Here is a 21,287-nt window from a genome sequence, read left to right as displayed (position 1 = left end):
GTGGAACGAAAGTGTATAAACAACTGAAAATCGAACCAAATGCTTGTAGATTCTCAAAGTACCATGGATGCTGTACAAAGGTAAAGTACAGTAATTGAAATATGAAGTACAAAAATATTTATTTTGTAGCAATGTACAAAAATATATACATTTTTTGATGAATATTTTATCTGTACACTTGAATACTGCTTAAGTGCACTTGTACTATATCTCCCAATACTATTTCTTGAACACAAGTACCTTTATTTTTCTAGCATGGCACAAAAATAGGAATTTTCTTGAAAGAAACTGTTTTTCCCCCTTGAATGACTATTTCCTGTAGCCTCACTGCCTTTTAATGTCCCTTCTGCATGTATACAAGTTTCAACAGAAAACAGTTCTTATAACAAGGAATTCTACTTCTTGTTCTTCCGGCTCAGGAAGTTTACTATTGCGTTATTACACTCCTTGGACTGCCACCTCTCCACCAGTCGCTCGCACTCTGCGTCGTTAGTCTCATGCAGGGCCTTAAGAATCTCTCTGCGAGTCAGCTGCTTTGAGTACATCATTGACTGGAATAGCAGATGCAAAATTATTATAAACTGTACTAATAATATATTAAAGTGGAAATTTCATGCAAAAAACGTAAATTATATTAACCATGGCTGTTGTATGGATAAAGTTTCATGTAATTTTTCTTCCAATTGGTGAAAACTGCAGCACAGAGAAGGAGTTACATCGAAGCACCCTTCCATCACACAGCTCCATCATAGAGTAGAAATCCAAATATGTAGTACAGTAAAACCTCATTAATCCAGACTCCAATAAGCTGTACTTCGCTTAATCCGAACAGGCAAAAGGCAAAAAAGAGAAGAAAAAAACAGAATGAAAGGTTTTAAATGTGGCTAGAAGTCAACAAGAGAACTTCCCAAAGAAAAGGCAGTCAACCACTGATGAAATTCTGTTTCCTGCAGACTTTGTACTGTACTGTATAGTGTATTTAGGCCTATGCCCTTTAAATACACCATAATAACCATGTTTTGTTGTTATAAACGGAGTTTTAATGCACTTTCTACTGTTCTTTTAGGTTATTTCAGTTAAACCGGTCAACTTATCCCCCCATTAGTATGGATTAACGAGGTTTTACTGTACCACCTGTGCCATACATACAGAAGGCACAATAATGAAGGTACGGGCATTCAAAACTAATTGGCCAAAAGAAAATAGCAGTGTGGAATGTTTTTGATATGTACCAGCAGTGAGTATGAATTTAGTACCACAATTTTATGCAAGTTGTTAGTTTATCTTTCTTCTTGCAAGCGAAGAGAATGTCTCAATATTTCCACTCAAAAAATATGCTGACAAGTTAAAACTTGCAGAAATTTATTTCAAAACAAACGCTACCTACGGCTACTTTCAGTTTGAACATTGCATGCAGGAAAAAATATTCATCATTTCTATAAATAGTCACTGCAGCAAAATTCTTATATATGTCCTGCAAAATGTACGTCTTATACACAGAATCCTTTCCAGGGAAAAATTGCATATCAATTCATTCCTAATGAAAATTTGGAATCGCATGGTTTCACACTTGATTTCCAGTGTTTTCAGTGTGTGTAGTAGTCTGAAAAACATGGAAATCCTGGAAAAGTCTGGGAATTTTACTTTTTCTGGAAAAGTCATGGGAATGTCAGGAAAATTTACTGTTTCTGGAAAAATTAATGTTTTTTTACTAGTACATTAAAGTCTTTTTTTAACAAAAAAAAAAAACAAGCAAAAAATTTTAAATTTGTAGACAAACTAAAACTCAATTTAATATACTGATTATTACTAATTGTATATTAAATACTCTTGGAAAAGGTCATATTTTTAAAAATTCCCCACTTTTATTTTGTAATTTTTGGGTTGCGTTTGGCAGATATTAGAATTAATACAAATACTATTAATAAATTTTACGGTAATTATGTATTACTTATGCTGCAATTGCTTTGATTTTTTTAATTTCAGAAAAATCTTTGTCAACCGTAAGTCAATATGTGTGAAGTATTATATAAAAGCTCATCCCTTATAGCATTTTCCAGTAGTCAATTTCTATTCTAGTTTTCCTCATTATCACTTTTACATGTGAAGTGAATATTCTAAAACATTGGTTAAGTAGGTTTCTAAGTATGTGGTTAGCTAAAATCTAGTCAGTTTCTTACAGACATGAGCCGGTCCCCATGGCAGAGTGGTTAGCACATCACACTATGATGCCAGGGATCCAAGGTTCAAATCTCGACCTGGGCATGGATGTTTCTGTGTCCATTCATCAATTTCATCATATCATCACTCATCCCCATCTTTGCAAATTAGCCAAAAGTGGCACAAGAAGCGAAGTAAAATAAAGCAACAATGAATCTTACGGACATGTTTAAATACTTGAACTGCCCTAATTTCTTTAGTCTGGAAAAATTTTGATTCTTGATCTGTAAAAGTCAGGAAATGTTGTTTTAACAAAATTGTAGTCTCCCTGGTTTTGCATCCTACTTTAACCTATAAATCATAATCCCCCTCTCCCCCCCTCCCAAATAATAAAAGTACGTTACCTGGGGAGGCAGTGTCCCCAGATGCTTGAGCCGTGGCCAGATTTCCTGGTGAAAAGAAGTGTCGGGAAAGACCTCCGTCACCAGGCCCCACTCCCTCGCTTCTTGGGCCGTGATTTTGCGATTGAAGTACAGGAGTTCGCTAGCCTTAAAAACCAAAGAAATGGGCATTTAAACTATTTGCTCAGTGACAATATGCATCTTTCATTTGGAAAAATAAGAATACAAAATAACGGGTGTCCCACTAGCTTTCGAACCCGAAAAAAACGTTATAATTTCCGAACAAACATACATAGGAAAATGAAATTCACAATACACGTACCTTGTTTCATGCTGAACACGAGGCAGGGTTGAAAATAAATGCACGCGTCAAAACAAAGACGGTAGGTGGCGCCAGGGGAAGTGATGCATGTGGGTTAGTGTGATGCACGAGTCCCTGCATCGCGAGGATGGATCGGTACACCGTACCAGAATGCGTGTTCATTGTAAAGAAATATTGGATATCGGGATCGTATCAGACAGTTCAACATGAATTTGGATGCCGAAAAGGACCATTGAAGGTGGGAGTTTGGTGTGCAATTTCCCAACAGCGTATCATTGGACCCATCTTCTTTGAAGATACAGTAAACACACAAGTTTACTTACACATCTTCAGTGCATTTGTGAATCAGCTGGATGATGAATAACTGTGTCGCGGTTATTTACAAAACGGAGCGACATGCCGTACTTCCAACGTGTCCATGGCAGAAATTGAGTCCTTTTTTGGTGACAGATTCATTTCCAAAGGATTGTATCCGCCAAGATCCCCAGATTTGACACCTCCGGATTTCTTTGTATGGGGTTTCCTTAAAGGTTGTGTATACAGAAACAAACCACGATGCGAAACAACATCGAGAATGCAATTCACGAGATCACACCGGAGACTCTACATCGGACTTTTCACAATATGGAACGCCGTGTATAAACATGTCTGGACGTCCAGGGAAGACACTTGCAGCACCTGCTGTGACGATCATGTATTCAGCATGAAACAAGGTATGTGTATTGTGAATTTCATTTTCCTATGTATGTTTGTTCGGAAATTATAACTTTTTTCGGGTTCGAAAGCTAGTGGGACACCCTGTATAAACTGTAATTAATAACTAAACAGGAAGAAGCAAATAGCTTCCTAATTTTTATCAAGATTTACCTGTTTTATACATTTTAACCACAAAATGAACTCGTAAGTTTTAATCTTGTTCAATCCTCAAGAAGCGACATGATGTGGTGAAAGGCTAGAGGTTAATAATACACAAAATGGGTGCTCTCTCGAAACACAGTGTTACAATAGGTATTCTTTCCATGCAGAATTTTATTATTAATTATAATGAAAAATAAAAATGTAGCAAATATTGAATACAATAACAAGACAATCACACTTACAGTTGTTGATGAAATCTTATTGGATTCGTGTCAATGATCTTACCTTGCCCTGCCCCATGATTCGTGGAAAGAGATATGAGGAGCAGCCTTCAGCCGACAAGCCTAATGAAGTGAATGGAGTCTGGAATGTTGCCTGGAAGTAAACAAATCTCATGAACAAGATTGTAAATAACTACGTAATTATTACTGTACTTGACAGCGATTGAATCTGGAGCTTGACCCTTAGGGACCTTTTGGCTCCTAATGCATAAAACCTAGTTGCATTTTCTCACTTTTACAGTGATTAATAAATCATATAAAAATTAAATTAACAGAATTTCAGGTTTATTGCAGGATTATTTTTGTTTTTTTGGGGGGGACATATTGCTCAGTATTTTAATCTTCAGCGAAAAGCTGGTTCCGAATGAAACCACCCAATTTTTGCACTTTTGGACACCTGGTTTCAAACGAAACCAGCAACATGTGGCAGCAATTACAGGGTGGCTACTCACAGGGAATTCCAGGAATTATGCATGAATTCTGCTCGAATGTTTCTCCATAGACATGAAAAATTGCAACTTTTATTAATCCAAATCCCATTGAATTTATACATATTTAATAATGCCCTGAGGCAAGCTTTTTACTGTTTAGCTTGAATTTTTATCAAGAAAGGAAAGGAAGAGAATGGTACGTGGGAAATAAAACAAAATTCTCTCAATCATTTTGGTTTGTTAGTATTCATTTCAGAACAATCTATTTGGCACACGGAAGATTATTGCGAGATAAGATATCTTGTAATCGATTAGGTAAATTTGAAATTCTTATACAATTAACAGTTCCTCGTAGATTACTACATCTTGTAACATTTGCGACTTGTGTACATGTATTTCTAGTCTGAGTATGCAAAATGGCAAATGTAAACTGCACATGCGTGTGTGTACCATTCAGCTGAATTGGAATTTTTGGATACATTGGAATTGCAATATATAAAATAAAATTACATCAAGTGAGTAAGTCGCACGTAACCTGAAAAATTGATTGGAGTTGCAGAGACTCTTTATATTGTAATAATATTGTATGTGTGTGTGTGTGGGTGGTGAGAGGTGGTAATACGTAAGGTTGAAATTGATAAGGCATCTGCTTGAATACCCTTGAGTAGTTGGAAAATTCACCTTGAAAACCAGGAATTATACTTGAAATTTATCATGGTCCTAAAACTACAGATGATATTTCAGTTGTCTTGTAAAAAGGTAAAGTGCTCCCCTGTGCATAGCACCATGTCATGAAGGCGTATAAGGGGTGTGGGGGTAACGCCCCACACTTTCTTGATCTGGTTGTGAGTGGGGGTGATGTGATCAGCATCATGCCCCTGACTGCCTTTACCCCCCAGGTACCCATGTTATTCGACGCTGGGTAGGCACCGGGGCCGCTTCCATCGTTAGAAAAGTTCCCGGATTTGAACCGGTCGGTTGTCTTGTCTATTCATTTATATGCATATGAAGGTATGACAAACTGGAATGACAATACAATACATTTATTCATAATGTGGTTTTAGTGTCTCAAATTTGGATGTTTTCCGAAAACATCCAAATCACAATGTGAAAACACCAAACTTTACGTATGAAAATGTATTAATTGTTGCTATTCTTTACAAGTGCATTTTGAAAATGGCAATTTTCTCCGAGAAAAATGATGTGCTATTTAAAATGTAACATAGAAATGGGGTATTATGAAAAGATTATGAAAAGGCTATTGACCAAGTGAGTTGTGGAAAGGATTTCAAGCTTTCTAGAGCTAACGTCATTCTCAGCTTCAGGGTAGAAAGTCTTCTTCTGAAGATGAGTGACGTTAGCTCTCGAAAGCTTGGAATCTTTTCCACAACTCACCTGGTTGATAGCCCCAGAGAATCTTTTCATCATTCGTCACCAGGAAATGGGGTAGTACTTTTTCAACCACTGTTTCTTGCTCGTGTGTCTTACTTTTACATGTAATAATGACAAACATGAAACAAACAAAAAAAAAAAAAAAAGTTTACAATGTGCCATGTTTATTGTACCAGCTGGAGACCTCCAATTTACAAAATTAGCCAAAAATTGAACCTGGAACCCTTTGATTACAAGGCAATAACATTACCACTTTGAAATTGGAGAAGACCAATTGGCTATTTTAGAAACACGTGTGTTCATGAAATGCATTGGATGGCAACCTAAAAAATATAAACATGAACAAAAACAATTTTTTTTTGTTGCATTTTGCGACTGCTGATTTCTAACACCGATAATTTATTTAATAGAACCATGTCTTTTTTTATTTATTTCCATGTAACTATCCAATTATTCATCCCCTAATACAAAATACATCAGTATGAAAAATACATTTCTTTTATTGATTTTATTATTATTTATACAAATGTTCAATTTCTGCACATAATGACGTACCACGTAAAATTTTGATTCACAGTAAACTGTAGATGAAAGAAACAAGATCAGAGCTGCTTTTATTTGGCATTCTGTGGGAGCCAATAATGTGAACTTCTGGGAGTTAATATGCACTAACCTTATGGGTATACAGTGCAAAATTAATGCAGAAGATGCTACTGCTATAATAACTCACAACCTGCTTGTAGGCCTTACCCTGTCAGTTGCGTAAACAGCATCGCAAAGAGCTAAGGTGGTGACGGCAATGCCTATGGCTGGACCATTCACAACAGCTATAAGGACCCTGGGAAAGTTTATGAAGGCATTGATAAAATTCCTGAAAAGAGAGAAATAATCCAAAAATAGGCATAACAAATGCATTTCTTAGCATAAGCAGAAATCAAATTCATCGTTACAGATTTCTTCCAACACTGATATTTGAAAATAATCTCAGCTGGTGACAGCATTGGAAACAATTTCTTCATGTGCCTGTAACTTGGTACTGACTCTCTCATGAACACTCCTGTGAAGAAAAAATGTGTATATATACAAATAAAATGATCAATAACATGCTGTAGGACCAAGGATTCTAAGTTTGAATCCTGGTTAGGGGAGGATACTTCATCATATTTGTACACATCTGTTCAGATAAAGTGGTACATTGTGTGAATGAATAATCAGCTAAACCCATAAAAAAAACCTCAAGCATAATTTTCTGTAACCTTCCAACAATGGCAACACTGTCAGTTTAACAGCTTATCTTCTAAATCAGTGCTTCTCAACTGTTGGGCCACGGCCCAGTACTGAGCCGTAAGAGGTTCTGTAATTTGTCGTTTTCATTTTCTAGCAATATTCATTATATTTTGTAGAGAAAATATTCTGAGGAGAATAATATTGAATAAGCTGAAAGTTCAGATGCAGATCGTCTAAATAAATAGATCCAAGCCACTTAATTTGGAACACTGAAATTACATTGCATAAATATTTTCTGTGTTTCTCCAACATAATGAAAATCAAATATGAAAGTTATCGGTTTTTTGAGTATAATAAATAGTCACAGATGTTCAAATTGCAATATAGCAATGAAAATCAAGATTTACCAAATTAATTTAATAATGATGGCCTGAGGAAACTACAAGATCTCATTAAATCCAATGGTTGACAACTAATTTAATTTTTGTTAATAATCCTAGACAAAATCAAACTACAGTAAAACCTCGTAAATCTGGACCCCGATAAGCCGGACTTCGCTTAATCTGGACGTGCAAAAACAAACGGAATACAAGGTTTTAAATGTGGCTAGAAGTCAACAAGACAACTTTCCAAAGAAAAGGCAGTCAACCACTGATGAATTTCTGTTTCTCACAGACTTTGTACTGTACACTGTATTTAGGCCTATGCCCTTTAAATACACCATAATAAATGTGTTTTGTTGCTATAAACGGAGTTTTTTAGTGCACTTTCTACTGTTATTTTAGGTTATTTCAGTTAATCTGGACTTTTGTTAAACCGGTCAACTTATCCCTCCCCCCCCCATTAGTCTGGATTAACAAGGTTTTACTGTAATTTTTTTATGATTATGCCGTAATTTATTTATTAATATTTAATTTCAAGGGTATTAATTAATGTATACCATTAAACATTAGAAAGGCATTTATGAATAAAATTATCATTGTTGGTTTCATTGACTTCCAAAAAGAATTTACCAGGCTGTGGTCTCGTGAAGTTGAGAACCACTCTTCTGATTAATCTGTTGTAAAATGGCTTCAGTGATTGTTTCCACTTTGCTTGCTCAATCACACCTTGAAATGTCATCACAAGAAGATATATACAGGGTGGGACCGAACTCTACAGACAAACTTTCACAGGTTGTTCAGGGATGTTGGCTGAGTGTTTTCATATGAGAAACCCATGGTCCCCGGTCCCTTATTACTGTATAGTCTAAATATTTGAGGATCGTTGATGGGCTGTGACAGCCTTTAGCCACTCGCTTGCTAAGTGAGAGGAACGTTGTAAGCGGAAGGGGGTGGCTCTGAAGAGCAATGTCGACACTCAAACTGCAAGGGGACTAGCCCCGTAAATAAGAATACATGGACATATATTTAAAAACACTACCTTTGACTGAACAGGCAGGGGGAGGAAAGACATAAGGAATGTTCGTTACCTGAAGTTCTACGGTGATCTCTTCTCCACTGGTCCTCGTTGTGACGTGGCCCTACTCTGTAAGAAAACGGACGAGGGAGCAACTCCGGGCTCCAAACTCTGTACTTTCGTAGACCGATATTCTAAACGATAACTTTAACTTCCGGATCGTTCGTTCGTTTCTTTTTCTAAACTTACGATGCCTATGGAGCTCTCTCGCAATAACCGGATTCAACGTAAACTGGAAACAACTAGAAACGGAGTTCTTTGTAACTACTTCATCTGACTGAAAACGGAAGACAACTAACACTGAGATTTTCTCACGCGACCTATTTAAGTGAAATTCGAACTGTCGGCCGTTACAACGGTTGCTTCGATCGCGTCCTTTGGCAACAGCAAATCTGAGGAAGAACGCTGATTCCTGATTTCATTTTCTAATGCAATGTCAGCGAAGTTGGAAAAACTCCGCTGAAGGACGCTGTCGCGATGAGCTTATAAGAACCCTTTTTATAACGTGATTAGCTTATTTATTTATGATGCCTGGGTCCTAGGTTCGATTCACGTCTGCGGCGTGATACATTACAGAGTAATATGACAGAGTGTCTACCAGTTAAGAATGTCAAGAAATGAACAGGTAGGTCAAGAAATTATGCTTATGGTCAAGATTCTTTGGTATTTTTCACAGTATAGTGAATTTACATTGTTATGTACCTGTACTGGGATTTGATAAAATTGAATATTTGGAAATCTAAAATTGTATTGAGTTGTGGTTAGGATTTGTTCATTTTGTTTCTTAAGATTTCTTAATCGTGTTACTATACCTAAGTAGGGGGATTTAAATAAATGTTAAGAAAAAGGGGGGAAGGAAAAGTCAAGAATTTTGGATTGTTGATGTGTTATATTTGTATTATGTCCTATGGACCGTGATAAATGGGTTCTGATACCTTACAAAGCAGAATTAATCAACTACTCATCACCATCTGTAATATGAACAGCAACACAATAATACAAGAAAATTACATGAGTAAACAAACAAACGTAGAAGAAAACTTGTACTTGTTTGTTAAATAACTGTACTATAGTACAGTCCAGTGCACTGTGTACTCTTCAATATGCAGTGTTTCTTTAAGGCAGCTGTACAGTGATGCAGCATGGACTGTCACACGTGCTCTAGCATCCCAGGAGATTGACACACATCTTCAGCGGCTGCGATGATCCTAACAACCAGATCCATGGAGTGTCGACTGGAGTCTCGTACACTATACTATACCGTGGCAATCACTCAAATGGTACCAAGCTGAGTAAACATACACAAAAGTAGTAGAGTTTGAACAAATGAAAGAAATGTAATTACTCTGTAATAAGGTACCGGGGACCATGGGTTTCTCGTATGAAAACACTCAGCCAACATCCCTGAACAACCTGTGAAAGTTTGTCTGTAGAGTTCGGTTCCACCCTGTATATTGCATGTTCGGTTGCGACAGAAAGGTGTAAAACAGCATCCATGACAGAAAACTGCTCGGTGATTTTGAAAGAAAAGGAAAGGCATTAGCTATACCTACTTCAGCCTCATGCGTGTGGCCTTGACATCTTTGGCGACGTTTGACAAATCCACTTTGGTAGAGTTACTGATGTCGTTCCCACTGCAGTAATAGTCTCCTGCTCCGGTGAGAACGGTTATTACATTCTTCTCATCCTTTGCAGTCTCGTTTAGAATCTCCGTTACATCGAGGTACATCTGGAACAGGGGGGGAAAAGGAAAATGTTCCGTGGTCTAAACCCACATGAATCTGGGTACAGTAAGCATCCAGCATATTTTATTTATTTATTTAGAAAAAGATCCTTAACAGAACCAATAGTTCCAATTACAAAGGATCATATTAAAAACATTTATAATAAAGATTAAATATACATTTTAAAAATTACAATATTACAGAATACAAAGCAAAAGAAAAAAAGATAAAAATGGCAGTAGGTATGTTACACAAAGTAACAGAACAAAATACAAACACATTAAAAAGTACAATCACAACAGAGTACTGCTAAATACTTTCAGATACAAACACATTATACATTGCACAATAGTCCATGAACACTAAGATTAATTACACAATTTGTACAAATATCAAATCCATATGAGAGTAAATAAGGCATGACTTTAAATACATAGTATCGATAAAAATAATATAATACAAACACAGCTTTAATCAAATTTACGGTGAATTTAAATGATTAGGCAATGACAATATATGTCGTTTTATTATTGAGCTATATGTTATAAAAGGAAGCGCAAAGTCTACTTTAATTCCCTTTTGAACAAGGTTGTTATAATTTGTGCATAGTCCGATAACTGAAGATTTATGTATATTGTTTCTTGATTTTTTAATAAAAAAAGGAAGCAAACACCTAAAATTTATTGGCTTAACATTAAGTTTAAAATATTGCAACACTTCAGGCGAATCTATTAAGTAATTCATAATCTTATAAAGTATAAAATATTGAGCTATTAATCTTCTAGATTTCAAAGGTGGCACCTGAAAATCTACAAGTAAAAAATTATAAGAAATTCTATTTAATACTGCTGAACGATTATACTTTTTAAAATACAAATATCGTAAAAATTTAAACTGAATTCGTTCAATATTATCTGAATGTACTTGATAAAATGGATCCCAAATTTCACTTAAGTATTCAAGCCTTGAACGAACGATCACATTATATAGGTTCATTAAAACCTGCGTATTCTTAAAATCTTTAGTTGACCTAATTATGAATCCAAGACGTTTATATGAATCCGAGCAGATGTAAGAATAATGATGTTTATAGTTTAAATTCTTATTCAATATTAATCCTAATATTGGACTTGGAGTTCGCATACGATATATCAGAGGTCTATTCCACGGCTAGTGAAAAAGTCAAGTACAATTCATTCCAAACATTAATTTTATAGTGTTTATGTCATGAACTCGTGACCCCTACAGATCTAGTTCAGTTATTTAAGTGAGAGTGGATTTTCCCTTCTGGCGTTGCTGATTTTGCACTGCAAGGAGCTTTGTTTGAAATCCAAAGAAAACAGCATGCCAGGGATAGGACAGAGTAATCAGTACTCTACCAGTATCTTGGTTTATTAGTAAAATTACCAATCTGATAAATTTACACATATTCTGTAAGTTGGTTTGAAATTCTATTATTTTGTTAGTATTTATATGAATTTGAAGACATGTTGGTTTTGAAAATGCAATGTCCTAATACGTTGCTTACTTTTCAAATTGAAGCATACCTAAAAATATTTTCTTAATTTATTTCTTTGCCTCTTCGTTCCCTGGTGCCTTCCTGATAGCGTATTATAACATCATAGCATTGTAATAAGGGATCCCAGGTTCGGTACCCAGTGGCTCGGATATCACTTTAAGCTGTATGTCCAGTTCCCATTAGCCTCTCTGCATAAAAATGGGCTTAAAACCAAACCACTTCCCAGAAAATCATCCCCGTACACCAGGGGCGTGCGGTGACATTTAAACTAGGGTACGCAACATGGGTCAACCGAAATGAATTATGGGCCAGAACCCCCCCCCCCCTTCCTCCCTGGCCATCATGTTATTCAGAAAATAACTTTTTTCTACAATTTTATAATGGGAAATTTCTCATCCTTGTATCAATATCCAAATGTAACGAGGTAAAATATATGTATGATATTTTATATTCGCAAATATATTCTGATAGTAGCTACGTAGAGCCCAACAATTCAACTTTGATTATTTCCTTCATGCAGTGCGATGAACATTGAACGGGAAGGAAATGGCTCAATCATTTTCCATTCTTTCAAATTTCATGTAATAAATTTGATAAATCTCAGTATCGTCTATTTCACAACACCTTTCGCAGAGGAAACCAACGGATAAGGCCAACAATAAAGTTTCACTGTTTTTCTACTCAGTCAATCACTCTGTAGAGATATTTTTTCTTCTTCTCAAAAATCAAAATGCCTAATATACTGCTTACCATCCTTCACAACTCCTGCCTGAAACAATTTTTCCAAATCAGGAACAGACCTTCCATTTCGGATTGTTTACACTTTTTTCGTAAATTCCGAAAATCCCTTCTCCAGTATGTCATCAGTAACTCCCGGTCCCCCTATTTTATCACTTCACAGCACCGACAAACAATAGAGATCCTGTAATGTAAATAATATGAACGAAACACTCGCTGCAAATTTCAAACGACAGAAGAAAGCAAAAGTCAACCTCCCACGGTACGTTATGTCCGGTCCCGCTATGCCCGAAAACCACGCGTTCTTGTGGACGAATGAATCGGAGTTGCCAGTCGACAAAGTATTTTGTAGAAGGCAGATAATTAAGGACAAGTAGAAAATACGTCAGCATACATCCCAGAACACTTCAAAAGCTAAAACTACCGTACATCACTTTGCAATGTCTGGCGGGAGGGAGGGGGGCTCATTCGAATCCCACTGTAAGCATTGTGTTTTATTATGTATGTTTTTCTTTTATCATTCATTCATATCGTCGGGTCAACAATCAACACCCATGCTATGGAACTCAAAGGAAATGTTGATCCCGAAAGGAGATAAACAGATACTTTCATACTCTGAGAATTGTGCGAAACTTGCAAATTGTTCACATATTTTACTCTCGACACAGTGGCAGTCCATTCTGGTCCTCACCTCCCTATACGAAAAAAAAAACTTGCTAGCGTAACTTTAACCTCACATAAATATTTCATATGTGATAGTTTACGCGTATATTAAATATGATCTTCCACCACTACATATTCTTGCCCTCCTGTCTGGTTCCTGCATCACTTTTTATAATGTATTTTTATTGCAACCCAACAGTGATCTATCTACGCGTGGCTGCTAAATGCTAGTAAGCTAAGCATTCCAGAAAAAAATATGTTGACTACTGTCAACACTGCATACGCTGTCAAAATCTTGGGTACCTCGAAGCTTAGAACCGGGAAAGAAGTGAGAGAGAGGGTAGGCGCGGGCAGACCCAAACACGTGGTCGAGGCTGATATGAGCCAATGGGGTTACCTTCTGAATTTCAAGGGTACCAAGCAGAAGAAACAGCGTCTTTCTGCGGAAATCGGCAGGGACGCGGATCGGGTGGTTGCCAAAGTCACAATCGGGATCATTCGGGACTGCCTTCAGGAAGGCAGCAGCATGTTCGTGCGGAAATCGGAATTTCTTGCAGTGGAACTGCTTTCGGAGCGATAATTGTTGAATTTTCATGTTCGGGGAAGACGAAAAAATGTTTATTTTTTCTTACTGTGTTCTGGGTACGCAGTGCGTACCTTGCGTATCCTGAATGCACGCCGCTGCCGTACACAATTTAAAATCATGTTTTACAACCACATCAAATGTGTTGGAGCCATTATAAAGAGCAGTGTAAAATTTAGGGTCAATGAGAATCACACTTGATTGCCATACATACTTGTGACCAGATGCACAAGGTACTAAAGCCGGACCCTGTGGCTGAGTGGTTAGCACATCGCACTGCAACGCCAAGGGTCCCGGGTTCGAATCCCGCTCGGACTTGGTTGTTTGTGAATGTCCATTCATCAATTTCATCACTCATCCCCATCTTCGCAAATTAGCCAAGAGGCACAAAACGCGAAGTAAAATAAACTAAATCAAGCAATCAAAAACACAAGGTACTACAGGGTGATTCATATAAAACTAACATATTTCTTTGCCGTTTTATTGAAACAAGAATACCTCGTAATTCTCCAAGATAGTTTCACATGACGCAGGACATCTGGGAGATTCATACATCGTCAAGAGAGTACGCAGCTGTGCAGGATTTGGTAGCTTTCGTCGCTGAAACTGGCTCAGTCATTGCAAGAATACAGTACGTGCTACATATTTTCATGGTGTTTGTTGAGCAACTGAATGACACAGAGCTGCGTAAAGGCAACAACATATTTTCAACAAGACTGCACCACATGCCATACACCGAACAAATCCATGTGGCTCATTGAAAGTTTTTCTGACGACTGGATAATTTCCAAGAACCTGTGGCCACCGAGATCTCAGGATTTGACAACTCCAAACTTCTTCCTATGGTGTTACTTAAAAGACAGGGTTTACGCCACACGCTCCTATACTTTGGACGAGTTGAAGCAGAACATTGCACACGAGATCAATGGTATTGACAACAGCGTTCTCCCACGAGCAGCCAGTAACATGAAACAAGACAACGTGTTGCGTTGTGCTTGGAGCAGCAGGGAGGACACTTTCAGCATTTGCTGTAGAGGGTAGTAATCTCCCAAAGTTACTCTACATTTGTGGCATAACAAATTGTGTTTAGCAACATTCTTGTTGAAATAAATTAGGAAAGAAATGTGTTAGTTTTCGGCAAATATCAGTAACATGTTATTTCAAAATGTTCTTGAATTATGCTACAAGTAAATAAATACCTGATTTGTTATGGCATTACATTTATTTGGCCTGTTCAGTTTAATAACCTTCAGCCCCCCATCGACCGTAATTTTGATGTCCGAGTACTTCTCCCTAGTCATTGTAGGCTGCTCATCGGTCGATGTCAGTTGTCCGACGAGAACGACGTATTGTTCCTTTGCAGCTTCCTGCCAGAAAATTCAATGAATCAATCAGTTAATAATTGAACATAATCAACAGCAGATGAAGACTAATCAGTATCCCATCCAGGGTCCCCACGCCTGAAAAAGTCGGGGAATGAGCGAGAAAGTTGCTATCGATATTAGCCTACATAGGCATGTCAATGAATTGTTAAAATTGTCCATAGTCCTATGAATTCAATCCTTCTGCCATTCTGTTAAAATTTTATGTAAATAGAGAGAATAGCAATGTTACAACCTTTTCTTTTTTGAGGGGAAGGCAGAAAGGGGGGGGGGGGTTGCAGACAGGAAGTGAATGTCACTTGTACAAAATTGGATTATTGTTTAGGTGCAGGCATTTCAAAGGAAGAAGGGGGACAATTTTCAAATGGTTCAAAAATTAATCACACATCATCTGACATATATGCTACCTTGAAAGAACTCAAACAAGAAGTTGCTAATGATTATATACCAAACTGAAAAGAATATATCAGTAAATTAAATGTAAAATAAAAACCAACCAATTTTCATGAAAAAAAAATATGAACATAGCATTTTACAATTAGGCAAACCAAAACTATTTTGAATATCAACATCAGGGATAGACAAAACTACAAATAATTCAAGAGCCAGCACTTCTTTTTTTTAAAATACAGGTTTTGAACATCATGGATCTAAGATAAAGCTACACATTTTGAAATGTAACCTTAAAAAATCTAATTTATTAATAGAAGATTGGATTAACAGTAATTAATTTTTTAAAAGTCACTTACTCAAATAGCCAACAGTCAGCTCCCAGTCGTCCTTATGAAGTTGCATTATGTGTGTGTGTTTGATATTCTGGCAAATTACAGAAAACACACAAACAACAAAAACATATACAGTACATAAATAATGGACATTTGACATTTTTTGAAACTAAATTTGACCATGGTTATCAGGCACCCTGTATTTGTCTACCCCTAATCTAAATCATTGTTGGTTTTGTATAAATTAATTTGTAATTCCTGTGAAACAATTTACAAAACTGCACATTTTTAGACTCCTACAGTTAAAACACACACATATGCACGATATCCTTGACTGTACACTGTGAAAGTGCATTACATCTTTTTGGTGGCTCAGTTAGTAACGCGTCTGACTACCATGCTAAAGGTCCCGGGTTCGATCCCCGGCCGGTTCAAATCCGGGAACTTTTCTAACGATGGAAGCGGCCCCGGTGCCCACCCAGCGTCAAATAACATGGGTACCTGGGGGAAACCCTGGGGGGTAAAGGCAGTCAGGGGCATGATGCTGATCACATCACCCCCACTAACGACCGGATCAAGAAAGTGTGGGGCGTTACCCCCACACCTCCTATACGCACGCCTACATGGCATGGTGCTAAGTACAGGGGAGCACTTTACCTTTACATACTTTTGACATGTCCCCTAAAGAACTCCATGAATCCCACATTGACCTCTTGACAATATCCAATATTCTTGGTTTATCTGATGTGTTGGGGCCAACAGTTGCCTGCTTGTACAAAGCGTACAGTTTCAACTTCGTATTATTGTCTGCATCTGCTTTGCTGTCTTTCAGTTTGCTCTGGGCATCCACAAACTTATCATCCACAGTGGACATGGATCTTACGGCAAGTGAATGTGGCAGTTCCTTTCGTAGCAGTGGCCCTGGTTGGCCAAATTTCTTCACTCTATAACAAAATATATATATACTATATATGTAGTCAAATATAGTATATACTATATACAGGGTGTATCAACAGTCCCTTACCACCCCTTGTAAAATCCGCAGTGATGTATTTTCATGGAATTTGATATGGGCGATACAAAATAGACCTAGGGAGACACTTTTTGGAGTATGTCACAGGGACGGCCGCCATCTTGGTTCCGCCATCTTGAATTCAACTTTTTTATTTAAAATGATAGGTGGGCCATGTGATACATGACGATAGGCTAGAATTTCGTCAGGATGTCAAATCTGAAATCAGATTTCATGTAACTTCATTTGGTGAAAAGTTATTGGCAACTTAAAGTGATGTTTACCTGTTACAGAATGTGCTCCACATGTCGTCCGTGCTGGGCAATGCACGTATGCAGACACTTCTCCCAATGTCTGTGGACACCGAGCAAGTTATCTGGTGAAATTTGCTCAAAGGCAGCCATGATATGTTGTTCCAGATGACAAAGATCACGAATTGGGCTATCGTGCAATTACGGCTAAATCAAAACGTCGCTATGCAGATACTCCATTCCGATGAAGCGAACTTCTACCTAAATGGGGAGGTGAATAGGCAAAACATGCGCTATTAGTCGCATGGCAACCACGCATGGACAGATCCCTCCAAAATGACCGGTGCAGGCGAAATTATGGTGTGGGCAGGCATATTGGCAACATGGATAATCAGTTCTTTTTTCATTCAAGGAAATTTAAATGCTGGATGATACCTGGGGATGCTACAGGAACAGATACTGCCAGCTCTGATGTCGGAAGATGGTACATTTCCCAGGTTTTTTCAATAAGATGGTGCGCCTCCCTATTATGGCATTCAGGTGTGTCAGCACCTGGATGAACAATTTCCTGGGGCATGGATTGGTTGACCTAGGCCAGTTCAATGGACTTCAACCTTTAGGGACACATTAAGGCTAGGGTGTATGGTGTGAAAATTCATGATCTTTATCATCTGGAACAACGTATCATGGCTGCCTTTGAGCAAATTTCACCAGATAACTTGCTCGGTGTCCACAGACATTGGGAGAAGAGTCTGCATACGTGCATTGCCCAGCACCGACGACATGTGGAGCACATTCTGTTAACAGGTAAACATCACTTTCAGTTGCCATTAACTTTTCGCCAAATGAAGTTACATGAAATCTGATTTCAGATTTGACATCCTGACGAAATTCTAGTCTATGGTCATGTATCACATGCCCCACCTATCATTTTAAATAAAAAGGTTCAATTCAAGATGGCGGCCATCCCTGTGACATACTCCAAAAGGTGTCTCCCTATGTCTATTTTGTATCGCCCATATCAAATTCCATGAAAATACATCACTGCGGATTTTACAAGGGGTGGTAAGGGACTTCTGATACACCCTGTTTATATATATATCTGTATTTAGAAGTGTAAAACAAAATACATCAAACTGAAAATCAAATTTCTATACTTTCCCTGGGGGTTTTGTGACCAAAATGATTAAAGAAATGCTTTTTCCCCCCCGTTCTTGGGACTTAATTTTGAATTTCCCTTTTAAAAATGACTTTTTTTGTTTACCTCAGGTAAATGTAAAATTGTGCAAATTTGGACTAAACAATTGCATGGCCCTGTACAATATATAAAACGTTATTCTATATGAAAACAATAATTATTTTATGCCTTGCACTTTACTATTTTCAGTCCTAAGAGTATACACCATAGGCGGAACTTGGCTGGGGTAAAGGGGGAACTTCCCCATCCAATTTTTCAGGTTCATTATAATTTACAAGTTTATATTACTTTTTAGTTTACCTCCTGGGACCTTAGAAACGAAAAGTAAAATTAGTATTTTTATATTATTACTCAAGTGTAGTTAGCAATATCGCCCTGAGGGTTGTTATTATAGGATGGAAAACTATTAGATTTGCCCTCCCCTCCCCCGCAAAATAGGGGCCAAGTTACACCCAAAATGTACACATCCATATTTAAAAAAATAATAATAATAAGTAATTGAAAAACACTTCTTACGCATTACTGAACCTCCACACTACCCTCTCCATTTCCTCTGAAATTTGGTTGCTATGCTGCCGAGAGCTTTATGTTCGTATCAGACACGTTAGTGTGTTTATTGTTCAGTTTAAAGTTTCAAACCATCACGTTATCTTGCTACCATGACTGGCAAAATTACTAAGGAACTCATAAAGGACATTTCCGTCGGATGCGGAAGTCTGCCCATAGGGTTAGAATAAAAAACTAATAGTAATAAATCATGGATATAGGATCTAAGGGTGCGTGGGACCTCGAGCATTCGGGAAATACCGAATAGTTATTTTCAAAAGTTGTTAATTCTCGACGTTTTCTGCATTGTAAATATCTGGAATTGTCGGAAATTGTTAATTTTTGTACCAGAAATGCAAAAACAATCACTTAAGGTGAAAATGACGTGCAGAATTCTAGATTTCCAGAGCTTCTGGAAATTTCGAACATTTCCCGTCCCGAACGTCTGGATTTGAAAAGTTTTTCCAACCCGGGGCGCGTCAAGTATCTGAGCGCTTAGCGAGCAACGTGATCGCTCAGCTACTTTACGGCCAAATAGGCGTTGCTCCGCGAGCGATGCTCACTTGATCCCTGAGCGAACTTTAACTTTGTTCGCCACAGGTTTGAGTTACGGAATATAACCGTTTTGGCAGTGTCTGCTGCCACGTTTTTTTTCTGGTTTGGTTTGAGTTGCTGTTTTAAGTCCACTGTATGCACAGTAAGGCTAATCGGGACTGGACCTACAGTTTTTTAAAGTGGAATCCGAACCACTTGTGCCTCCACCGGGTATCGAACCCGGGACCCCTTGATTACAAAGCAATGACGCTACCACTGCGCCATGGGGGAGGCCCTACGTTTTTTTTTTTTTTTTTTTTTTTTTTTTCTGCTGGGACCTCAAAAAAGATGCGCTTGGCAGTAGACTCGGTCTTTGTTTTATCGTGATTTCATCATGCTATGTATGCAATTACGTCTCTAACACATACTGTGAAGTTGTAGCGATTACTTTCACAAAAATGTTTTAAGATTAGGTCCCTCAGCATTCTTCTAATAATAAACCTAAATGCTCTCGTAGTTAGGTTAAGTTCTGTTCGCATTAAAATAATATCGCTAAATGCTTTCTAAAGAAAAAGGTTCTAAATTACCTGTACATTCATTCCCACTAATCATAAACTTGAATTTCTCTCGCCTTAATCTGTTCTTAAGATTTGTAACATCGACGAATTACGTGGCAGCAGCAAATTTGACGCTCACGTGTCAGCAGACTCGGCCTAACGTTTTTGTGTTTCGATCACGTGAGGCAAAGGGAAGAAGAGGAAACCTGTATGAGGATGACGGGGTTACAGTGGGGTGAATAGATATGGGAAAAACTGCTTAGCGGTAATCCCAAGTAAAATGTAAATAAAATAAATACAGTGGGGTGGCGAGCCGCGAGTGGCCAATGAGGAAATATTTATGACGAACGGCTTGCGATATAGCGTAATTAGAGAGGAAGTTCAAGTAACAAAAACATGGGCGTCAGGAAGGGGGGCCATGGCCCCCCTGGAAAATGAAAGTCAACCAAAAATTATGTATTTCACACATAATTTCATTTTAGTCACAATAATATGTGTTAATTATTGCATGAAAAATTCAAATTTAAACAAAGTTTTTTTTAGGGAACAACACTATTTTGGGGGGAGAAATGTGCATTATTTGCCACCCCCCCTGGAAAAAATACCTTCCTTGCCCCTCCCTGGAAAAATTCCTACGGACGTCCATGAACAGAAGGTGATGTAATATTCCGGTTTTTGTAATTGTATTAAAATGAAAGTGTTGTTTATTCCTATTAAATATACACCGTAGGATTGGAAAGTTGTGCAGGGGTGTGAAAAAGAAAATTTCGACAGTTTTTATCACATCAACTATTCTATTTCCATAATTAAGAGCTTTTCAAACACCGAAATCTTGTCCACACGACGCAGCCACATTGATCACAGATTATTCAAAGGCACTTGTATTTTGATCAATGAGCAAACAGCGTCAAGTAAATGATCTGTCTGCTCAACGAGCGAAAATCTTGCTCAGCGAGCGCCTGGATCGGGAACAAAAATGTCCCGTCCCGATCCCGACTTCGGGAAATCACTTCCCGACTTTTCGGTATCCCGAGCAGTCGGGAAATACCGAATGGTAATTTTAAAAAGTCGTTAATTCTCCACGTTTTCTGCATTGTAAATGTATGGAACTTATCGGAAATTGTTAGTTTTTGTACCAGAAATGCAAAAACAATCACGTAAGGTGGAAATCATGTATAGAATTCGAGATTTTCAGAGCTTCTGGAAATTTCGAACGAAATTGCGATTTTTTCTCTCCCGAATGTCGTGATTTAAAAAAAAAATCCGTCCCGACTCAAAAATCCGTCCAGAACCTAGAGTCTTGTGATGTGATATGTCAAAAGGAG

At 37.7% G+C, this 21,287-nt stretch overlaps 2 protein-coding genes across 2 annotated transcripts in view; one reads left to right on the top strand and one right to left on the bottom strand.

Moving 5' to 3' along the window:
* The window catches only part of LOC146004724 (DNA repair and recombination protein RAD54B-like), a 70,357-nt gene that overhangs the window by 41,902 nt on the left and 7,168 nt on the right, over positions 1-21,287 (top strand). The gene's annotated exons all lie outside the window — the stretch shown is intronic.
* LOC146004728 (enoyl-CoA delta isomerase 2-like) lies at positions 101-19,327 on the bottom strand. The gene is made up of 8 exons (XM_083143690.1): positions 18,842-19,327; positions 16,532-16,808; positions 14,957-15,124; positions 10,084-10,259; positions 6,596-6,716; positions 4,027-4,116; positions 2,565-2,708; positions 101-551 (listed from the first exon to the last, which is right to left on the bottom strand). The coding sequence occupies exons 1-8, from the start codon at positions 18,871-18,873 to the stop codon at positions 396-398; spliced, it is 1,164 nt and encodes a 387-aa protein (XP_082999816.1). The 5' UTR covers positions 18,874-19,327; the 3' UTR covers positions 101-395.

This window comes from Lepisma saccharinum, chromosome 22, assembly GCF_977018435.1.
Source record: "Lepisma saccharinum chromosome 22, izLepSacc3.1, whole genome shotgun sequence".
In the NCBI taxonomy this organism is placed as follows: Eukaryota; Metazoa; Arthropoda; class Insecta; order Zygentoma; family Lepismatidae; genus Lepisma; species Lepisma saccharinum.
This window is presented reverse-complemented; position numbering and strand designations above follow the sequence as displayed.